The sequence below is a fragment of the Stomoxys calcitrans genome, chromosome 3, assembly GCF_963082655.1.
Source record: "Stomoxys calcitrans chromosome 3, idStoCalc2.1, whole genome shotgun sequence".
NCBI classification, from domain to species: Eukaryota; Metazoa; Arthropoda; class Insecta; order Diptera; family Muscidae; genus Stomoxys; species Stomoxys calcitrans.
The window spans coordinates 90708647-90733980 of record NC_081554.1 but is presented as its reverse complement, the minus strand read 5'-3'; the positions used below and the strand labels follow the sequence as shown (position 1 = coordinate 90733980).

Here is a 25334-nt window from a genome sequence, read left to right as displayed (position 1 = left end):
TTAACAACCGTTGTAGCTCCGACGTAGGTGGCGGTGTCGGAGAGTTTAAAGGCAGATAAAGTGATGCCAGGTATATTCCACCGTCTCCCTATCTCATCCCCGTTGCATCAGAAGTTGACAACTCAGTCCAGAAACTTTGTTCTGGGTCATCCATGGCTCCTGAATTAAGGCAATATGAATCTTGTCCTTGCTGATTTTCTCCATCAGAGCGTGAATAGCTGCCTCGCTATGTTGAAGGTTTATCTGGATGTCCTCCATTAAATTGGCTTTTTGGGATTGAGTGATGGTCTCATCGCCTGCTCCCTGTTCTTTAGGATGCATTGAGTTTCCCGTCACTTCACTGCCTGATGTTTTAATATTGGGATCTTTGCATATCGTAATCTTCCGAATCTTGAGAGAGTCCGTGTGGTGGTTCCTTCATCGGGTCCTAGTTCGTTAGGCTGTATTGAGTCCTCCCTCCCTGCACTGCCTGATGTTTCAATATAAGGATCTTTGCCTATACTAGTCTTCCAAATATTGAGTAAATGGGCTTCTCGGGAGTAAGTTATGGTCTCATCGTCGGCACTCTGTGCATTAGGTCAGGTTAGGTCTATTGAAATCTCTGTCACTGCACTGTCTAATGTTTCAGTATTAGTATCTTTATCTTGAGAAAGTCGTTGATGGTTCCGTCGTGGCATCTCTGTTCGTTAAGCTGTGTTGGGTGAATCACGCCAGGACTGCCTGATGTTTTAGTACTAGGATCTCTGCTTTTCGTAGTCTTCCCAATATTGAGACAGTCGGTGATTGCCTCGTCGTCGGTCTCCTGTCCGTTAGGCGATATTGAGTGTCCCGCCACAGCACCGCCTGATGGCTCAATATGAGGATATTTGTCTGTCTTTGTTTTCCCAATCTTGAAAAAGACGAACTTGACCGACCCGAATATGGTCCAGATCAGATCATATCTAGATACATCTATCTGCCACATAGACCGATCTAAGCCTATAAATGCAGCATTTGTCTATCCGATTTTGCTGAAATTTAGAGTAGTGAGTTGGACTAGCCTTCCCTTTGTCTGAACCATAGATGGTCTAGATCAAACCATATTTCGACATAGCTGCTATATAGACCGATCTGCCAATTTAGGGCCTGAATCATATAAAATACGATCATTCTATTTTAGCAAAGGTACATTAATTACCCGAATTTGGTCAAGTTCGGACTATATTACAAAGCAGCTCATATTTCGCTGATTCACTAAAATTTAGTACAGTGAGTTGTATTAGGCCGTCAATGTAGAGTTTGGTCAAGTTGAGACCAGTGTTGCCACTCAAAAAAATTATTTCCTGCTATAATTAAAGAAAAACCCTACCAAACCCGACCAAACCCTATCTAATGTTCTACAAACCTACAACCATTTGAAACACATCAAATTATACATTTTCAATGCTACGAAGTATAAGATCGTCGTTATTCATAAAAGGTCCAGACATGTCCGTCCGTCTGTTTGTTGAAATCGCCTAACGTTCAAAGATAGCCTATATCTTCATATAGCACTCTTAATACCGATCTCCCGAAAAGAAATCTTGAGTTCATAAAACCGAATTTTTGCCCCGATTTCAATAAACAACTGTACCGAGTTTGGATAAAGCTATATCCCGATTTATATGTTGAACTCAGAAATGCACCTTTATTAACCATTTTACAGTGAGTTGCATGGACGTCTCAACATTTGAATATGAACCAGATCCGACCATATTAGTATACAGCTGCCACATAGCCCTGCTTTCTGATTGAAGGCATTGAACGCACAAAAGACGCATTTCACCCAGAATTTATAAAATTTGGAAGAGATGCCTTAACATTGGTACCAGTTAGTCAATATCAGAACTAACGGCCATTTTACGGAAATTTGAGGCAGACCCCTCGACACCCTCGACATCCATGGTTTTGCTCTGCACTCTTAACACATACATTGGAACGAATTTTGGATAATCCATGCCGTTGGAAAAACCAACCAAAAATTGAGGTCAGCCCAACAATCTACCAAGAGAATACAAACCTACCAATTTTGGTGGAAACCTACCAAAAACGGGAACACTGGTTGGGATTACATTTCGATATAGCTTCCATAAGTTTATAAATGTTGCATTTCTCACGGAATTTTGACGAAATGTGGTTAATATATATATTATCGGTGGTGGGTACTCAAAGTTCGGCTCGGCTGAATCTCTATTTAGAATATAAATGGAAATGCAATTGTAAAAAGTAAAAAAGCGTTAAAATCAGCCGGGCCGAACTTTGGATACCCACTAAAAAAGCGTTAAAATCGGCCGGGCCGAACTTTGGATACCCACTACTTCGGGTATATGTGTAAACCACCTTTCGTCAAAATCCGATGAAAAATGCATACTTTATGCCCCAAAGCAGCTATATCGAAATATGTTCCGATTTGGACCAAATACTAATAAGTACAAGTCATTGTTCAATTGTGTAAAACAAATTATTGCTCTTTTTAGTAGCTATATCTAAAAATAAGCCGATCTGAACCATATACGACACGGCTGTAAAAAAGCCTAACATAAGTCACTGTGACAAATTTCAGTGAAATCGGATTATAAATGCGGTTTTTAAGGGGCCAGGAGCTTAAATCGAGATATCGGTTTATATGGCAGCTATATGCAAATCTTGATCGATCTTAACCAAATTGCAGAAATATGTCGAGGGGCTTAACTTAACTCACTGTCCCAAATTTCGGCGACATCGAACAATAAATGCGTCTTTTATGGGGCCATGTCTTTACATCGAGAGATCGGTTTATATGGCAGTTATATTCGAATCTAAGACGATCTGGGCCAAATTGAAGAAGAATGTCGAAGGGCCTAACACAACCCACTATCATAAATTTGGGCAAAATCGGACAAAGAATGCGATTTTTATGGACGCAAGACCTTAAATCGAGAGATCGGTCCATATGGCAGCTATATTCAAATCTGGACCGATCTGGGCCATATTGAAGGAGAATGTCAAAGGGCGTAACGCGACTCACAGTCCCAAATTTCAGCAAAATCAGACAATAAATGTGGCTTTTATGGGCCTAAGATCCTAAATCGACGGCTCGGTCTATATGACAGTTATATCCAAATCTGGACCGATCTGGGCCAAATTGCAGTAGATTATCGAAAGGCTTATGCGTATGCATCAACTTATCTGCGCAATCTGGCTAGAAGAACGCATACCCGGTGAAGAAAGGAAACAAGACGGAATGTGCCAACAACAGAGGAATAAGTCTCCTCCCCATCGCATACAAGATACTATCGAGCGTACTGTGTGAAAGCTTAAAACCGAAAGTCAATGAGATAATTGGGCCCTATCAATGAGGCTTTAGACCTGGTAAATCCACTCTAGACCAGATATTCACACTGCGCCAAATCCTGGAAAAGACCCGGGAAGGACAAATCAACACCTACCATCTCTTTGTTGACTACAAAGCCGCTTTCGACACTTCTTTATGTTCAAAGGTATTTCAAGCCATATAAGACTCTTCAGGATGACACTTGCTGACACGCGTTCCTCAGTAAGAATAGGAAAGAATCTCTCCGAACCATTTAATACCAAACGAGATTTCAGACAAGGAGACAGCCCATCGTGTGATCTCTTTAATATGCTGCTGGCAAAGATCATACGAGATGCAGATGTGAATAGTTATGGCACACCACTCACAAAAGAACACGTGCTACTCGGCGACTCGGACCTATGGCGACGAAATCGACATCATTCCATCATTCCGGATGTAGTAACTGCTGCCTTTGAAAGAATCGAAAGAGCGTTGGTGAAAATGTGTCTGACAGTAAATGGAGATAAGCCGATAGGATGGTTTTAACTCCCAAAACGCCTTGTACAACCGAGCGAATAACACCAGTTTTGAGATAAAGCGAAGAATAATACGGGCAAACAGATGCTACTTTGGACTAAGTAAGCAGTTTAGAAATAAGACACGGATACTACCCGTGATGTTATATGGTTCTGAAGCATGGGTACTTGTGAAAGTAGATGAGGCAGTGCTTGGAGTATTTGAGAGAAAGATTCTTCGTAAAATACATAGATCAGTTTGCGTGAATGGAGAATATAGGCGACGTATGAACCACGAACTGTATGAGCTTTACGACGACGATAGCATTGTTACACGCATCAAAATACAACGGCTGCGTTGGCTAGGTCATGTTGTCAGAATGGATGAAGAAGCTCCAGCAAAGAAGTCTTTTGAAGGTAAACACGGTGGTACACGCAAACCGGGAAGACTAAAAGCTCGATGGAAAGATCAAGTTGTGGGAGACACCTCGAAACTTGGTGTCAGAGATTTTAGAATGAGCGCAGAAGATCGAGGTGTTTGAACGCTTTTCTACGTTCGGCTATTGGAACAAATATTCTGTCATAGCCAATTAAAGTGAAGTAACACAACTCACTGTCCCAAATTTCAACAAAATCGGATAATAAATGTGGCTTTTATGGACCTAAGACCCTAAATCCGCGGATCGGTCTATATGGGGGCTACATTAATACATAGTCTGATGTAGCCCATCTTCGAACTTAACCTGCTTATGGAGAAGAAAAAGAATATGTGCAAAGTTTCAGTTCAATATCTCTATTTTGAAAGACTGTAGCGTGATTTCAACAGACAAACGGACAGACGGTCGAACATGGCTAGATCGTCTTTATTGGGTCGGAAATGGATATTTCGATGTGTTGCAAACGGATTGACAAAATGAATTTACACCCATCCTTCGGTGGTGGGTATAAAAAGTTTGGAATAAATGTGGTGTAGACAGGCTATATAGTTAATATCACGATTTCAAATTGACCATTTAAATGGAAACAGTTCTTTTAATATGTCTGACTTACGGGTATAAAGAAAACTTTAGAAATGTTTCATAAAAAACTTTTATGATCATCAGAGATTTTTGAGTGTTAACTTTATCGGCACTACTGTCTTCAAAGCCCGGCTTAAAGTAAAATGCACTTTTTAACCAAAATCAAATTCAAAGTGTGCGGTATTCATAAAACCCAATATAGATTTGAAATTGGTTTATTTGAACTGTTAAATAAACCCATTTTAAGGCTTCATTAGGGTTTGTGAATGCGGCCGTTAAATTTCTAAAGAAAATTTTTTTATATCATTTGAAACAATAAAACCAATACGGCCGCCTTTGTATTGGAATTGCTCATATACGATTGGCATTTGTTTATAAAATAATAATTCCAACTGTTCAGCTTATTTACCCACCTGTGTGAAAAGTTTATTGTATCCACTTTGATATGATGAATAACCGAGGCCAAATCGAGATTCTCGATGGCCACCCGATACCGAAGGTACATCTGAGGATGATGCACGTTGCACCATGGGCCGATCAGCCCGATAATCTTCTTCGAACGAAGATATTTTGAAAGAATTTTCGCAGACAGTTTCGCAAACAGAAAAACGGGTAATGTCACCCCCCGGTGTAGGTGGAAATGCGAATGATGCCAATAAGAGTCAGGCTGCTGATAGAGGGACAACAGTAAGCGCCAGCGACAGGTCAAAAAACAACACTGTTAACGTTCAGAATAACAGCAACAATAAAGCGCCAAAATCGTCACTAACTCATTGGCCAACGAAAACAAAAGAAAAACACAAATCACTGAAGTTAATAGAGTGAGATGATGTGGCTTGAGTGTTTTCTTGTTTTCTAGGCAAAATGGAATTCCTTGCTTCGTTTCGTGTTTACTTTTTCTTTAATTTTTTGGTTTTCCTTATTTTTTTGCTTTTATTTCAAAAATAAACTTTTCAATAGGAAGTTTGGTTAGACTTGCAAGGACGCAATGGAGTTTGACTTAGTATGACACGAACTCACACACACAGTAGTTAATCGGGGTGGGTGGGGTTGAGCAGAAGCCCTCTCGTTATGTTTGTGGGATAGAACGCAATGCTGGGACTACAAACACAGGATTCGCTTTAAATGAACACACGCACTCACTGGTGTGCCATACACAAACACATAGACACGTGGACCGACTTACACACGCACTCAGTACACACACCCACACCCAGCACGCTCAGCGTAACTGATATATATATATATGTATGTTGGTTATGGAGGTACACTTTAAAGGGAAAACTTTCGCAGCTAAGTGTAGGCAGGTATTTAAACTCTGCCTTTTTATGCGTTCGGTTAACTAAACTTTATTTGTTTTATTAATAATTTAGAGAGGGCTCTCTTGTTTTCACTTGTCCCTTTAAATTTTAGGATTGCTTTGTTGATTAATACACAATTTCTCAAAAAAATGACGGCAGCACTAAACATATGTATGTTGTAGAGATATTTTTCATTTGTTTTAACCAGAGAGGGGATATGGGTTTAGATTAAATTTTTGCAGCTGAATATTTCGCTGGTTTTGTGCGTTTTGGTTGCCCACTTGCTTGGATATATTTTTATTTCCTTTAGATATAATTTTTGTCACTTCCGCGTCATTTATGCTGGAAACTATGGTTTGTCTCGTTTTTGCCACACTTTCTAACTTTACTTCACAATTGTTGGAGTAAAAAAGAAAATCCTTATTAAATATATGTTCCAGCAATACACTTGACTTGCAAATGGTTACTCTTAGAGGGAGCTCATGGTGAACATAAAATCACACACACACACACACGCAAATATCTGCCACTGACATATTGAAACATGTTCTAATGCGAAAAAACTTAACCTCAAAACCTTCATAGTAAAATAAAAAGAAAAAAAAAACGGAACAAAAGAAGAACAAGAACGAAGGAATCAGATATTAAGGAATAACACGGAAGAGAACAACAAAGTGGAAGCAAAGAACTGTCACACTCACACACATGCATAGTCAAATGTCAGCAGAAAACTGCAAATAGATAAAGGATTTAATAGTTTTCCCTTTATAATTTGAAAATATTCCCTGAAACCCTTACGAGTTCCATTCATTATTTGGCGATTTGCAATATTTGGGAGTTATTTTCCGGAAAGGAAATGTTTAAAAATAGCAATTTATGTCAGAGAATTTGATGATGAGCACACCGAGGGGGAAGAGGTAAATATTAACTTAGTTTTCCCAGTGCCAGTGTACACTTTTCCCTATGCTCTCTCTTAGTGTTATTTCGGCAACCCCCCTCTGGCTTCCCATCCTTGGGACAAATGAATACATCACTCGCACACACACACACACACACTCTCTCTCTCTCTCCTACTTTCACTCTAGCAGCGAACTTCTTGCATAGGCTCATACAAGGTTGCCTTAAAAAAGTATGTTTTTTTTTTTTGTTAGAGTTTTCGCAAGAAGAAGCACAACTAAAATAACTTCTCAAACCATTTGCAAGTGAAATGTTTAAAGCTTATTTATATATCCTTTTCAGCAGTGGTGATTTGTTCAATTTAACACTTGTGGGTTTAATTCAATATTATCACACTCGGTTAGAGTTTTAGTGTTTTTTTTGGATTTTTACACACATAAATTTTATTTTTTTTTTTTTTTTGTTACTCGACAACGTTTCGTTTCATTCGAAATCAACTTTTCTTACTTATCTCTGCACTCGAACTGAAAAACTTTTTCATTCTTTTCTGTATTTGGGGAAAAGTGTATTAAAGTATGTTTTATCCTCTCACATGAGCTCTCTTTCTTTCTTTGACGCTCTCTGCAACATGCTCTCGCATTGTGGGGCTCCCATTTTCCAAAACTTCGTTTGTTGTTGGTTGTACATTCGTAGGTCGCACAAGTGCCATTCACTTTGTGTTTGTTATCATCTCTCTTTTCTTCTCTCCTTGCATTCATTGTTCTGTTGGGTTATAGCATCCCCACCCACTCCCTTTAAACGGTTTGTTTATATCTCTATGCTGGCCATTGTTTTTGTAGTTTTAACATGTGAAATGTTTTGTAGAGTTTTCGTTTATCCCCAGTTTATGTGTCGCTTTAGATGTAGGCGCCCATGATATTCCAGTGCGAACGAAACAGACGTTGCAATGCTTCCTCCAAACTGGGGTGGCCAGAAGACCGCATTTTTTTTTATTTAAGAAAAGCCCTATGTTATTACTAAATTTCTCATGAATATTCTTTTAAGGAAAAGGGGATACTTCTCTCATATCAATGAGCGCAGCCCGATTAAGGTATAAGCTCAATGATAAGGGTTTATACGGCGAACGGCGTGCGGCATAGCGACACCTTTTGGTAGAGAAGTTTTAACATGGCAGGGTACCTCACAAATGCAGTCAGCATTAGTAAGGGGATAACCACCGCTGAAAGTTTTTCTCATGTTAACGCCGGGATTTGAACCCAGGCATTCGGCGTCATAGGCGGACATGCATAACTCTGCCCCACGGTGTCCACCTGCTATGCATAATTCCTTGTAGAAATTTCACCGTTTAGTGTTATATTTTTGACCTCTAATGAGAATATACTGCATTTCTATTCATTCTTGCATACATTCAATTTATGGTCTTGCCGCCACAACAAATACATAATCCCTGGCCCATTGACATACAGATTAAGTGTGAGGCAGCCACAGAGGCTATGAGACTTAAGGCGATGGGAGAATGGGAGCAGCTCATACCATCGCGGTATAATCGAGGCGACAATAGGAAACCTGGAAGGAAGGGAAGGGGTTTCCGATTGGATACCTGAGATGAACCTTGAAGTCAAGTGCGAGGCACTGCTGCCAGCAGCACAGCCTTGGACTGACGGAACCCTAGTATTGCCATCTAGAAGATCATTTTTCACCGGGTGCCGGGCCATAAAGGATTAAGGGGGAATGAAACAGCAGACGATTTGGCGGTGAAGGCCAGAGGATTGCCGTCAAAAAACTTGGTTAACCCGAAGTCTTTGGGGTCGACACAGAACAATTTAAGGCCGTGGGCGACGAATGCGCATGTAACACTGTGGAAGAGCGAAACACTCGGTGAGACGGCGAAAATCGTGAGAGGACGAGGCTATTACTGAAAGGAAGTAAGAAGGAGGTATCGTAGCGGGACACAGGCCTACGAGCTCACTTATGCAAAATTAGTGTGGAAAGTGATAACATGTGTAGGGCATGTGGTGGCATGATGAGACGTTGGAGCATTTCCTATGTCATCGCCCGGCCTTCGCGATAGGCACCAGTACTAAGGAGGCGACACAATACCAGATATGAACCATCTTAGGAGTGTGGCATGAAAAACAATTAAGGATTTTGTAAGTAGCACGGAATTCCTAACTTAGTTTTCCTTTTTCGAAGTTACTTTGTTAGTATTTAGAGCACACAACAAGCCTGTTACTGGCTTAGGTGTACATCCACATTAGCATGGGTAGGATTAAAATCCGCACCATCTTTTTCAACCTAACCTAACTCCTTCTGATTGTCAGTTCGGGATACACACATGTCATTTGCTCTATGGTCTCTTCTTCCTCGTCCGCAGAGCTGATGCGGAGACGTTACTTGCAATTTGCTGTTCATCATCCGATCAGACAATGATCTGTCATGACAGACACAATGTGTAGATGTCTGTTTTAGTCAGTGACAGCAAAGCAGTAGACTTCTTCAAGCCTTGATTAGTCCACATAGTTTTGGAATGTTCACAAAAGTTCACTGTAGACTTTTACAGTGAAAAAAAAAGTCGCCGAGAATTTAAGATTTTTCCTCATTCGTAGGAATTAAGCAACGAAAACGAGCCAAAAAAACCAAAGGTTTAAATAAAGATCCTATCCTATTTACTAACGGTCATGACCACCCGTTTCACATTTCGATCGCTAATTGGTCCTTATTTTACTTCAAAGATCATTGTCGAATTTTTCTTTTTGAAAATTTTTTTTTTTCACTTAGCATTTTAACTTTAAAACAAGTAAAAGCGTGCCCAACGATCTACATCAATATTAAATATCAGTGCGAAATTTCAAGCGGCCTGCTTTACTCGTTTAACCGTTATCGTGATTTCCCCAGACGGACGGACGGACGGACATGACTAGATCGACTCAGAATGTCGAGACGGTCCAGAATATATATACTTTATGGAATTACGCAAAGATGACCCTTTTTGTAAGGAAATTTTGCGTCTTTAACTAAGGTACACCGTTGGCCTGTCCCAAAGGTAATTTCCCATCCTTTAACGATATGTTGGTCTTCATTTGAGATTTTTGTTTTCAATAATAAGACGCACAGTGACGGATTTTTTAACCTACCACTTAAAAAAAAAAGCTTAATATCAAGGAAAATATATTTCACCAAAGGGAATGTTTCCTAAAAATGTTGGAAAATGGATAATCTATTGGGTTGCCTGCGGATTTTTTAAAAAAAAGTAAATGCATTTTTAATTAAACTTAGAATGAACTTTAATCAAATATACTTTTTTTTACACTTTTTTCTAAAGCAAGCTAAAAGTAACAGCTGATAACTGACAGAAGAAAGAATGGAATTACAGAGTCACAAGCTGTGAAAAAATTTGTCAACGTCGACTATATGAAAATATATGACTAATCATAGGCTCCAATCTTTAAAATTAGGACAAACATTTTCAGTGCATGTAGGTTAGGTTAAGTTTCAGTGGCAGTCCACCGTCAGACTTACTAAGACCGTTCGTTCATTGTGATACCACAGGGACAGAAGAAGAAAGATGCCTTCTAGTTCCTACAGTTGAACCATCCAGATCGGTTTAAAAATCCCAATAACTTGCGAATGTTCACATCCGCTAAATCGGAGAGGTTCTCAAAGAAATGAGAACCTAAAGTGGAACTCCTTCTGACTGCTAGTGCGGGACACACACAAAAGGTGTTCTATAGTCTCTTCTTCTTCAAAGTCCTCACAGCTTCTGAAAATGTCGTTGCTGGCAACATTCAGTCTGTCAGATAGTTTTCCGATTAGATAGTGACCGGTCATGGCGGACACAATGACTGAGACATCTGTTCTAGCCAATGACAGCAAACCGGAAGACCTCTTCGAGTCCATATTAGGCCATCCGTATAGTAGTCTATGTTACTTATGTTACCATGGATATCGTAGTTCCAATCGGTTCTATCAGTAATAGTGGTACAGTACTTTTTATCATAAAGCGGCTCAGGTGGGGTGTAATCGACACTGCCTGGAACATCGGATATTGTATCAAGGATAACATAAGCTCCCTTAACCTCACGCCAGTGGCTGCTGCAATAAGATGAAGCACTAAATTCAGTACATCAGTTGGTGTCGTCCTCAGTGCGGCTGTGATGCACAAACAAGCTATCCTTTGGATCCAGTTAAGTATTGAGCAGTAGGTGGATTTTTGAAGTGCCGTCCACCAGACCACAAAACCATATATCATTATAGGTCTGACAACTGCAGTATATACCCAATGCATGACACCCGATCTAAATTCCTAACTTTTGCCGATAGCTCTCTTGCAGGTGTATACGGCAAGAGTTTCTTTCTTGCCCTTTCCAAAATTTTGGATTTAAAGATCAATTTCCTGTCCAGCAAAACACCCAAATATTTTCTTTAAATGCAACATTCTTTCCCCCCAAGGAGACAGGTGCCACTGTAGGCAACTTGTATCTCCATCTAAAAAGAACTACTTCTGCCTTGCATGGATTTATACCCCGACCACTTTCGGTAGCCCACTTTGCTGTTGCACGAAGAACTTCCTGAAGAATATCTCTTAGAGTACTGGGAAACTTTCCCCTGACTGTAAATGCCGCGTCATCACCATACGCGAATTCTTTTAAAACTTTTTCTTCCAAAGACAATTATATATTGTTAATGGTTATATTTCAAACAAGTAAAAGCGTGCTAAGTTCGGCCGGGCCGAATCTTATATACCCTCCACCATAGATCGCATTTGTCGAGTTCTTTTCCTGGCATCTCTTCTTAGGCAAAAAAGAATATAAGAAAAGACTTGCTCTGCTATTCGAGCGATATCAAGATATGGTCCAGTTTGGACCACAATTAAATTGGGGTGGGAGACCTGTGTAAAATGTCAGCCAATTCGAATAAGAATTGCGCCCTTTGAGGGCTCAAGAAGTAAAATAGAGAGATTGATTTATATGGAGCGGTATCGGGCTATAGACCCATTCAGACCATAATAAACACGTATATTGGTGGTCATGAGAGAATCCGTCGTACAAATCAGGCAAATCGGATAATAATTGCGACCTCTACGGGCTCAAGAAGTCAAGTTCCCAGATCGGTTTATATGGCAGCTTTATCAGGTTATGAACCGATTTGAACCATACTAGGCACAGTTGTTGGATATCATAACAAAACACGTTGTGCAAAATCTCATTCCAATCGTATAAGAATTGCGCACTCTAGAAGCTCAAGAAGTCAAGACCCACGATCGGTTTATATGGCAGCTATATCAGGTTATGAACCGATTTGAACCATATTTGGCACAGTTGTTGGACATCATAACAAAACACGTTGTCCGAAATTTCGTTCCAATAGGATAAGAATTGCGCACACTAGAGGCTCAAGAAGTCAAGACCCAAGATCGGTTTATATGGCAGCTATATCAGGTTATAGACCGATTTGAACCGTACTTGACACAGTTATTGGATATCATAACAAAACACGTCGTGCAAAATTTCATTCCAATCGGATAAGAATTGCGCTCTCTAGAGGCTCAAGAAGTCAAGACCCAAGATCGGTTTATATGGCAGCTATATCAAAACATGAACCGATATGGCCCATTTACAATACCAACTGACCTACACTAATAAGAAGTATTTGTGCAAAATTTCAAGCGGCTAGTTTTACTCTTTCGGAAGTTAGCGTGCTTTTGACAGACAGACGGACGGACGGACGGACGGACAGACGGACGGACATGGCTAGATCGACATAAAATTTCACGACGATCAAGAATATATATACTTTATGGGGTCTCAGACGAATATTTCGAGTAGTTTGTAACAGAATGACAAAATTAGTATACCCCCATCCTATGGTGGAGGGTATAAAAAGAGGAAACAGTACACTTCCTAGAGGTGTTCCTCTGCTGAGCCATCTTTTTAGATATACATATCCCAATCCTACCGTAAATCTTTCGCCTTCGTCTGGTAACGTTTTCCTGCTTTTGGAGTGAAAATTACCCTTGTGTGTTTGTGTTTACCGAAATTTATCCCAATCCGTCGTTTTTCTGAGCCGAGGGACCACTTCTGCAGTATTCTCTAAAAATTAAACTAATATTACGATGGTCATAGAAGCTGTGATCATCCAACACTTCCCAGTCGCATATTCTTGAGTTAAAATCTTCCAAATCAAAGGTAATATCTTTTACCTCCTGCCTGTTCCTGGTAATAAACGTCAGTTTATCCCCTTTATTACAAATCGCCAGATTGCAGCTTATAATATATTCGAAAAGCAACTCACCCCTTTCGTTGACATCCGAACTTCCCCACATCTGGTAATGTGAATTAGCATCAGTTTCTACAGTGAAAATACAGAAGCGGCTTCAACCACCAACTTAAGGTTTGAAGGCGGCATCTCTGAATCGTGTGCCATATATAGGGAGGCCAGCTAGTAATGAGACTAATTTATTTCAAGGCTGGCTACTATTGAATCTAAAGTGATTAGCGACGAAAAAAGAAAACCATTTAGACTACTCTTTGAAGTATACAGACTCTGTGTCTCCCATTCCCCGTACCCTTGAATAGTTTAAATCCCGGAATTCTTAGTCCTCGAACCAATCCTCCACACAGCCATTGCACCTGAATAAAACCACGTCAAATCCTCCTGCCTTCAGAAGGACGTTTGGTGCTACCGAAGCGGCCTTACAATGGTGGAAATCTGCAGTAACTGGACCATAGTCAGGATTCAGAATGTCCACCACCGTTGCTTTAGCCCTATTTTCTGAGTCCACCAGGAGTTCACCCTCGCAAGATTCGTTTGATCTTCTCATGATGAGTTTCCTTGCATAGGGCAGTAGATAAAGCAGTGGTACTACTTTTCCTCAGGGTGCTGGATACTTGGGTTGTGGACAATTCCTCCTTACATACTTAACCAGCAGTAGCTGCCTCTTGATTTGATTGTGACAGTGCTATTTTCAGTGTCCTGCAATTAGCTAGACTCTAGAGATGTGGTTGGTGGTTATGGATTCAGGATTTGAGGGAATCATTGGTATCCATGCGTCTACCATTGGCCGAGAAGGAATATCTTCCATCTTGATTTAATCTATTGCTACGCTTGCCCAGAACTCGCCAATCTTTTTAAGGACGCAACGATACATATTTCAATTGAGCGTTGTGCCCCGAAAGCAATTAATTTGTATCGGCCCTACTACCAGCCTGCATCGTCGCATGCTAGAGGAGGTCCAAGAGTTTTCGCAAGGACATCGGAGAATACAGATGATAGTCCAATGACTATACCACTCCAATATCTTAGAGGGTACTTTCACCACATGGCTATCGAGCCAGATAAAGCGAGGAGCAATAATAGACAATATGCTGCAATAATAGACAATTCAAATTGATTCAAGAATATCACAATTTGGCACACGCTGGACACTTGGGAGTCAAAAAAGCCACGTTAAAGTTAACAGCGATATATATATGAAAGAATATGAATAGGATGATTGGGTAGTACATAAATAATTGCCCCCAATGCAAATTGAGTAAACAAATAAGGTATACCAATGAGGAATTTGAAATAACCGAGACCACTGGGACAAGCCTTGAAACAGTTTCGATAGACACGGTAGGTTCCTCAAGATTTTCAGTTAGTTTTAGTGTTAGTGAGAGTGTGAGTTAACTAAGTATGCAATTTTAAATAGGTTTATTTGAACAACGGCTAGCGTTGAGCATGTTTGAAAATACAATTACAAAACTAACAAGTAAGAGCGTGCTAAGTTCGGCCGGGCCGAATCTTATATACCCTCCACAATGGATCGCATTTGTCGAGTTCTATGCGCGGTATCTCTTTTTAGACAAACAAAGAATATTGAATAAGAACTGTTGTGCTATTGGAGCTATATCAAGTTATAGTCCGATTCGGACCATAAATGAATGCTGAACATTGTAGAAGTCATTGTGTAATATTTCAGTTCATTCGGATAAGAATTGCGCCTTGTAGGGGCTCAAGAAGCAAAATCGGGAGATAGGTTTCTTTGGGAGCTGTCTCAAGCTATTGATCGATTCAGACCATATTAACCGCGTATTTTGAAGGTCATGAGAGAAGCCATTGAACAAAATTTCTGCCAAATCGGGTGAGAATTGCGCCCTCTAGAGGCTCAAGAAGTCAAGATCCCAGATCGGTTTATATGGCATCTATATCAGGTTATGTACCGATTTGTACCATACTCATCACAGTTATTGGACAACTCATGCAAAATTTCAGCAAAATCGATGAGAATTGCGCCCTCAATTGGCTCAAGAAGTCAAGATCCAAGTTCGGTTTATATGACAGCTATGACAGATTATGATCCGATTTAAATCATACTTAGCACAGTTGTTTGAAGTGATACCAAAACACCCGTGCAAAATTTCAGTCAAGTCGGACAAGAACTGCGCCCTCTAGAGGCGCAGGAAGCCACGACCCAAAATAGGTTTATATGGCAGCTATATCAAAACATGGTCCGATTTGGCCCATTTACAATCCCAACCGACCTACACTAATAAAAAGTATTTGTACAAAGTTCCAAGCTGCTAGCTTTACTCCTTAGAAAGTTACCGTGCTTTCGACAGACTGACGGACGGATGGATGGACAGACAGAGGGTCGGACATGGCTAGATCGACTTAAAATGACATGACGATCAAGAATATATATACTTTATGGGGTCTCAGACGCATATTTCGAGGTGTTACAAACAGAATGACGAAATTAGTATACCCCCATCCTATAGTGGAGGGTATAATATGCTGCTGCCAGTTTTTAAATACATGACTATTTGAAAAACTAGCACTGTCTATCGGCTTGTGGAACAGGGTGCAGCCGCTCCATCAGTCTTGGTGTCAGTAGCAGACAACACGCTACGGCCTGATACCACCAAAGCAGCTGTGGGGACTTTGGAGTCCATTCTAAACCTACTGCCTGGGCTCTCGATCTGTCGCTCCACTGGAGACAGACACAGATCATCAACCGCCTAATGGATTACACTGTCATAGCTATCCTTGAGTGACTTAAAATTTTTTCCCGAAAATAACTCCCTATTGCGAGAAATAGCATATTTTGGGGAGCAAAATAACAAATCGTCCGCTCCACTCAACGGTTCATAATTGTTTAAAACGTGTGTTTATTTATTTTACCCTTCACCATAGGATGGGGGTATACTAATTTCGTCATTCTGTTTGTAACACATCGAAATATTGTCCTGAGAGCCATTAGCATATAAATATTCCTGATCGTCTTGACATTCTAAGGCGATTTAGCCCTGTCCATTCATCCGTCCGTCTGTCGAAAGCACTTTAACTTTCGAAGGAATAAACCTAGGCTCATATTAGTACGTTGGGATTATAAATGAGTCATATCGGCCCATGCTTTGATATAGCTGCCACATAAACCGATGTGAGATTTTGAATTATTGAGCCTCTAGATGACGCAATTCCTTTCCGGTTTGGCCGAAATTTTGTATGAGATATTTTGTTACGACTTCCGGTTAATAACTTGATACAGCTGATCGACTTCTTCAGCCCCAGAATGCTCAATTGTTAGCCGATTTGTCTGAAATTTTGCGTGAAGTGTTTTTTTTTTTTTTTTTTGATTAATAATTATGCCAAGTATGGTCTATATTGGTTTATAAACTGATATAGCTCCCACACCAATAGATCTTCCGATTTTACTACTTCAGCTCCTATAGGACGCAATTCTTATCCGATTTGGCTGAAACAACTTCTTTTACGACCTTAAACATACTTGCTAAATATTGTCTGAATTAATTTGTCTATAATCTATTATAGCTCCCATATAAATAGGTTATAAATAGGTGTTCTGAGTTTACTTCGTGCGTTTCTATATAGAACAATCCTTAACCGATTTGGCTGAAATTTTGCACTGTGACTTCTACTAGGTTAGGTTAGGTAAGAGTGGCAGTCCTTTACAGACTCATTTAGACAATTTTAAGTCCATTGAGATACCACAGTAGCGACAGACCAAGGCTTCTGGCGGAAATCGAACCTACAACCTGCACGCTACCAACTCGGATACCGGGATGTCCTAAAATCCAAACCAAGTAGGTCCGAATCGGTCCTGATATAACTCCAATTACTTGGCAATTTTTATCCATTATCCTTTGTTTGCCTATAAAGAGATACCGGGCAAACAGCTTGACAAATACGATCCATAGTGGAGGGTATATAAGATTTTGTTACTAGTAACAACTTTTTTAAACAAAAACAGCAGATCGAATTTTTCTTCTCCGAAATCAATAACATTTTTACAATATTCGGAAGCCCTCATATAATTAATATTAACGGAACGAACTTAATCTTCCAAAAACTGTTCGATCCAAAATCAAAATATTTTAAGGAAATAACAAAATGAAATAGTTGAATTTGGCATCTCCTATAACAAGAATGAGAGAGAAACAAAAAGTGTGAGAACGGTTTACCATATGTATGACAGTTTGTGGCGCGCGTGGGTGAAAAGGTGATGTGGCGGAGAAATGTTTTGTTGTTTTATATTCCACTCTACACTCGCGCCAAAGGTAAATGTAAACAAAAGTGTAACAACATGAGTTTGTTGTCGGCCATAACAAACGTCACCTCAGCACCCCCACCATCAGTACATTGAGACAAAAATACTTTCACACACATACACAAACACGTATGCACACAAGAAAACAAAAACGGAAACTAAATTTCGAAATAAATACAATGAATGGGCTACAGTAAACGATTATGAGTAATTAGCCCAGCAACGTAATGTCTGGGAATTATTTAGGGGAAAAGGTACAAAAGAAGAAATTCTGAAATAAAATAGAAATTGCACGGCAGGCTGATACAAGCCAACATCATCAACATCGACATGCATACATACAAACCGTCGGGAGTACGTACCCACCGCACAGCGGTTAAATATAGGAAAAGGTTGTCCTTAAAAGAGGCCTTTCTGAAGGTCATACATTTTAAAAAGCTTCTATATACGGCATTTTTATTAACGTTTTTAAGTGTTAAGCTAGGCATTCTTATCAGTTTTTCACACGGAATGGTGTGAAACTCCATATTAAACAAAACGTTAGCAAAACGTGAAAATGCGAAAAAGTAGTACTCTGCTTACAGTGGGGAAAATGGCGAATACAAATTTTTGTGACAATCCTTGAAACCATTGTCTGCATCATTGTTATACCCCCCACCATAGGATGGGGTCATTCTGTTTGCAACACCTCGAAATATGCGTCTAAGACCCCATAAAGTAAATATATTCTTAATCGCCATGACCTTTTAAATCGATCTAGCCATGTCCGTCCGTCTGTCTGTCGAAAACACGCTAACTTTCGAATGAATAAAGCTAGGCGCTCAAAATGTTGCACGAATACTTCGGTTGGGATTGTAATAAAACTAAATCGGTCCACGTTTTGAAATAGATGCCATATAAGCCTTGACGTCTTGAGCCTCTAGAGGGCGCAACTCACCCGACTTGGCTGAAATTTTACACCAGGTATTTTTTTTTTTTTTTACTTTCAACAACTGTGACAAGTATGAACTTAAACGGTTCATAACCTGATATTGGTCAAATATAAACCAATTTCGGATCTTGATTTCTTGTGCGGCTAGAGGGCACAATTATCATCCGATTTAGCTTAAATTTAACATGATGTATTTTGGTTTGACAATCAACAACTTTGATAATTATGGCCTAAATCGATTGATTACGTGATGTAGCTCCCAATTTTGATTTCTTGAGCCACTAGAGGCAGGAAATCTTATCCGATTTGAATAAGAATTGCGTGAAATTTTGAATGAAGTGTTTTGGTTTGACCTTCAACAACTGTGCAAAGTTTGGTCCAAATCGCATCATAAGCTGATATAGCTATTATAGAAACCGATCTCGAACTCTCTAGAGGGAGCAATTCTTATCCGATTTGGCCAAAATTTTGCGTGAAGTGTTTTGCTTTAACTTGCAACAACTGTGCTAAGTATGGTTTATGTCTGTTCATTACCTGATATAGCTCCCAAAAAACCAATTTCGGATCTTGACTTCTTGAGACTCTAGAGGGAGAAATTCTTTTCCGATTTGACTGAAATTTAGCATGAGGTGGTTTGTTTTCACATCCAAACATTGTTCCAAGTATGATCTACATCGGTTCATAACCAAATAAATCTTCCATATAAACCGATCTAGGAACTTGACTTCTTGGGCATCTAGAGGGCGCAGTTACAATCCGATTTGGCTGAATATTTTGCATAACGACTTCCACTTTGGTCCCCAGCAGCCAAACCAGCATGGCCCCAATCGGTTCATAACTTGGAATTACTCTAATTGCATATCAATTCTTATCCATTATCCTTTGTTTACCTTAAAAGAGATATTGGGCAAATAGCTTTTTAAATGCAATTCATAGTGGAGGGTACATAAGATTCTGTTCGGCCGAACTTAGCACATTTTACTTTTTTTATTTGCGAAAAAATCTAAAATATAAGTGCAGATAAAAAACGTCTCTTGGTATAAAAATAAAAACAAATGATTACTGGCAAATTTCGCTCGTGAAACAATTAAACATATCAGAGACTATTCCGAAAGCAGAACAGAATACCAACCCTAGTTAAGAACTAACTAAAAGAATTGTCAATTCATGTCAGGAAATTTGTGAATTATTTTGCAATAACTTTTAATGGTACAGACAGCCACCACTCAGATGAGGATGGAAAAACCCAGAAGAATCTGGCAAAAAGCTGTTAATACGGGACAAAATCTCATCATGTTTAGATTGGACCACAAAATCATGGAGCGTTGAAGTGTCACAGCCCTCAATTCGTTCGAAGTTGTAACTTAAATCCGGGTCTTGAAAGTTCGTATGCCCTACAGGTGAATTTAAATCTGTTCAGCCATCTCGTTGAAAGACCTACGACAGTCTCTGCAACAGATATTTATGCTGTCTCTAATACGTCATATAAAGGGTGATTTTTTTGAGGTTAGGATTTTCATGCATTAGTATTTGACAGATCACGTGGGATTTCAGACATGGTGTCAAAGAGAAAGATGCTCAGTATGCTTTGACATTTCATCATGAATAGACTTACTAACGAGCAACGCTTGCAAATCATTGAATTTTATTACCAAAATCAGGCAAGGCAAGTTATGTGACACCAAAGGCCTATAAGCCTTGCGTCCTTTCTACTCAAAAACATAGCACGTATCATGGATATCATGATAAATGTAAGGATATCCAGCAAACTGCTCGAATACAAATAGCATGCCTATGTCAAGGGAAGGTCGATCGATACTGCCCTGCACGAGGTTTTGCATAAAACAGAAGAATCCTTTGATGCCAAAACGTACACAATGGCGTTATGCATGGGCTTCGAAGGAGATTTTTACAATGTACGGACCGACACACTGATCCAATACTTAGACCAGTACCGGGTGGACCCGGTCCTTAGAGACTGGATAAACCAAATGCTAAGGAACAGGTGGATAGATTGTGTGCCCTATAACATAAATATAAGGGGGGAAAGTGGCACCGGGCACGCCACAGGGGGCATTTTATCGCCACTCCTATGGGTGACCATCAAAATAACCTATTACCGATGCTGACTGAGGAGGGATTTGAACCCGACGATGTTTTAATACTTCTAAGGGTAAAGATCGGAACGAGCTATACAGAGGGCCCGAAAGAGTTTTGCATATGGCATACGATTGGACTTGACCCAATGTTAACCCAGAAAAGACTGAATGCCTGTTCACGAGGAAGACGAAGGTGGGCCAATTTAACGCACCACGTTTCTTCAATAAGACGATTTCGATATCTGACAAGGTCAAATACTTAGGTGTGATCTTGGAAAGGAAACTGAATTGGAAGTGTCACATTCAGGAGCGTACTGAGAAGGCTCACAGATGTTGGGCACTATGTAGACGGGCCGTAGGCTCGAAATAGGGCCTGAATCCTGGGATAGTCCACTGGCTCTACAAGAGCGTGATTAGATCAATACTTACATACGCCGCAGTATGGAGAATAAGTGCAACATAAGGAATATACAACAGGTTCAGAGAACATATCGTCTTGACATAGGCGGAGCGATGAGGACCACGCCCACTAGGGCACTGGAGTCTATTCTAGATATCCGACCCATTGACATACATATTAAGTGTAAGGCAGCCACTGCGGCTATGAGACTTAAGGCGATGGGACAATGGATTGAGAGCGGGAGTAGCTCATATCATAGCGGTATAATCGAGGCGACGATAGGAAACCTGGAAGGAAGGGAAGAGGTTTCCGATCGGATACCTGAGATGAACCTTGAAGTCGAGTGCGAGGCACTGCTGCCATCGGCACAGTCTTGGATTGACGGAACCCTAGTATTGCCATCTGGAAGATCATACCCCAGGGACTGTGATTTTTTAGACTGCCTGACCATAATACGTTCCTGCAGGTGGAGATCCGGGCCATCACGGAATGCGTGAAGTGGTGTGGTGCTAACGCGAGGGCGTCGAGTGTGAACATCTTTACCGAAAGTAGAATTGCCATAAGGGCATTAACAACCAGGACGGTAAAGTCACGAACAGTCTTGCAGTGTAAGAAGGAGATTATTGGCTTCTCTGAGGATGGGCCCATTTGGGTGCCGGGCCATAACGGAGTAAGGGGAAATGAAAGGGCAGACGATTTGGCGGTGAAGACCAGAGGACTTCCGTCAATAAACTTGGTTAACCCGAAGCCTTCGGGTCGACGCAGTTCGAGTTAAGGGAGTGGGCGACGAATGCGAATGCAACATTGTGAAATAGCGAAACGGTCGGTAGGACGGCGAAAATCCGATGGCGAGATCCAGATGGTGAGAAATAGCAAGAAGGACGTCAGTATATATGGGGAAGATGATGAGACGTTGGACCATTTCATTGCCCGGCTTTCGCATCCAATAGATACCGGTACTAAGGTGGAGACAGAATATCAGACATGAACCGACTTAGGGGAGTGGTAATAAAAACAATTAAGGAATTCCGTGCTAATTACAAAAGTAGCACGGAATTCCTAACTTAACATTTTCTTTTAAGAGGTTACTTTTTAGTTTTTGGAGCGCACAACAAGCCGATTATTGGCTTAGGTGTATGTGCATTGTGGAATCTGGCGGATTAATATCTGCAACCTGCAACCTAACCTAATTAAAAAAATGTTAAAAGTGGTTATTAAATTTTTTTTGAATTGATTTTGAATGAGACACTTATTACTTTTTGAGTAAATTGATGTCGGTAAACTATAAAATATGACTTCAAATCAAGCGGCAGCAGAATTAATAAAATTGGATTTTAGGGTAATAGGAGAGAAAGTAATAGAGAAAAAAAACCCGAGAGCAGAGCAGTAAACGAAGGAGACAAGCAGCGCAAAGCCAACATAAGAAAATGCAAAACACCACCGCACCGAAGCAAAGCACATGTGGTGGCTGGTTTAAATGTTATATGTTGGCTTACTAAGAGAGCCCTTCAACAACAAAGTTGTAATTTTGATCGAAAATTAACAAATTTCGTCGTTTCGTATATATATATATATATATATATATATATATATATATATAGAGAGAGAGACATCTAACCCAGCTGAATAGGACAAGATTTGCACCTTCTTGGGTCTAAAGAAGTCAAAAATCTAAATTGAACATATATTTCAACATGAGCCTTTTTTAGAAGTTTTTGTAAATAAATTTTGAGCCCATCTCTTTTTTTTTCGAGTGTTAGCTTGCTTCCGAAAGACGAACGAAAGAATAGGAATCGATCGGCTTAAATGTATTAGCAATCTAGAATATATACACTTTGTAGTTTATTTGACCAATAATTCGAGGTGTTACAAACGGAAGAATGAAATTTGTACACCACCATCCTATGGTGAAAGGTTTAAAAGGGAAGTGTCTTATAGCTTGTTCTTATTATACCCACCACCGAAGGATGGGGGTATATTCATTTTGTCATTCCGTTTGCAACACATCGAAATATCCATTTCCGACCCTATAAAGTATATATATTCTTGATCAGCGTAAAAATCTGAGACGATCTAGACATGTCCGTCCGTCTGTCCGTCTGTCTGTTGAAATCACAGTCTTTAAAAATAGAGGTATTGAGCTGAAATTTTGCACAGACTTTTTTTTTTGTCCATAAGCAGGTTAAGTTCGAAGATGGGCTATATCGGACTATATCTTGATATAGCCCCCATATAGACCGATCCGCCCATTTAGGGTCTTAGGCCCATAATAGCCTCATTTATTATCCGATTTTGCTGAAATTTGGGACAGTGAGTTGCGTTAGGCCCTTCGACATCCTTCGTCAATTTGGCCCAGATCGGTCCAAATTTGGATATAGCTGCCATATAGACCGATCCTCTGATTTAGGGTCTAAGGCCCATAAAAGCCACTTTTATTATCCGATTTTGCTGAAATTTTGGACAGTGAGTTGTGTTAGACCCTTCGACATCCTTCGTCAATTTGGCCCAGATCGGTCCAAATTTGGATATAGCTGCCATATAGACCGATCCTCAGATTTAGGGTCTTAGGCCCATTAAAGCCGCATTTATTATCCGATTTTGCTGAAATTTTGGACAGTGAGTTGCGTTAGGCCCTCCGACATCTTTCTTCAATTTGGCACTGATCGGTTCAGATTTGGATATAGCTGCCATGTAGACCGATCTCTCGATTTAAGGTTTTGGGCCCATAAAAAGGGCATTTATTGTCCGATGTCGCCGAAATTTGGGACAGTGAGGTGTGTTGGGCTATTCGATGTTAGTCTTCAATTTGGCTCAGATCGAATCAGATTTGGATATAGTTGCCATATAGACCGATCTCTCGGTTGAACAATGACTTGTACTTATAAGCATTTGGTCTAAATCGTTTGATATGTCTATATAGCTGCTATGGGGCATAAGGTATGCATTTTTCACTGGATTTTGACGAAAGGTTGTTCACATATATACCCGAGGTGGTGGGTATCCAAAGTTCGGCCCGGCCGAATTTAACGCCTTTTTACTTGTTTTCCTTCTGATTTTGTAAGGCCTGAGTGAATGAACCCGTAATTTTTTTTCCGCTGGGTGCCGAACACATGCCGTCATATGTATGTACATACACATGTACAATATCTAGCTTTGTGTTTGTGTGATACTACAACAAAATTCTTCTAGATTCTGTTTTTTAATGTGCTCTATTTTATGTTGAACTTCCCATTCATAGTTGAACAACAAACAGATTTCCTAGGCAGCAAGTGACATCGTATAATGCGCAGGCGCTAAAATGCTCATGGTTTAGCAATGGAATATACGAAATGTATTTTCATTATTTCGCCTGCATTTGGTGTTTATTGTTATTCTCTTTTGTGCTGAAATTTTTGATTGTCAAACGCATCTTCTTTCTTTGCTATCTTCGTTTACGCTATCTACTTGCCATATGTGTTCATCTTATTATCTGTGTTTTGACATTCAATGTTTTCTCTGCGCTTTGACATTTCACTTACATTATGGCAAAAATGAGCGAACATGTATGAGTAAGCTTGCACATTTCGTAGGCGCTCGAACATGCCGGCGCGAAATGATGCACAGAGTTTAAATGAATTACACTGGTCAACACAACTTTTGTATTATATGATGTTTTGTTATTTCTATTTTTAATTGAAGCGTTGCTATTCAAATCTGGCAACAGTTTGTGCTTTTGATATATAGCTAAGGGCCATAATTTTCGACTATATTTTCGTTTCTTAAGACGCTGAAAACTATTTATTCTTATGTTTTCGATTTACATTTGCAAATAAGGTACTGTGTGCTTGATGCAAATATTTTTTCCATTATTTTTGGTTTAGATATTTGAAGAACAATTTTATAGGACCTTGTCAAAATTGCGTATAAGCAGTACTTTAATGTGTCACAAAATACTTGGTGTCCCATTTAACAGCTCTTACACATTCTGCCATTGCAATTTGCGATAAGGTCAGAAGTAGAAAAAAATTTTCTGAAGTCACAAAGAAACCTTATTAAACACAAAGCTATTGGCTATGGTAAGTTACGCACCACCAGTGTGGACTCGTCGAATATGTGACGCGCAGTCGACCTGTCGGAATGGCGCTCATCGAACTGCGACGAGCTGTCTTCTCAGTTCTTACATGGGCCACCTTCATTAGGAGACAATGATCGTACCCGTGCGAAGATGTAACTGTCTGAGCAATGCCTTCTGGGCTGTTATCGCAGAGACCATCCAAATCAAAATCTTGTGGATACGCATCCACCGCCCAGAAGCCCCTAAATGGATCCAG

At 40.0% G+C, this 25334-nt stretch overlaps 1 protein-coding gene across 1 annotated transcript in view; it reads right to left on the bottom strand.

The window, feature by feature from the left end:
- The window catches only part of LOC106087771 (voltage-dependent L-type calcium channel subunit beta-2), a 91701-nt gene extending 84753 nt beyond the window's left edge, over positions 1-6948 (bottom strand). Inside the window, 1 exon segment of the mRNA XM_013252926.2 lies at positions 5261-6948. Within this exon segment, the coding sequence (XP_013108380.2) occupies positions 5261-5377 (117 nt within the window). The 5' untranslated portion in view covers positions 5378-6948.
- Positions 6949-25334: the final 18386 nt, after the last annotated feature.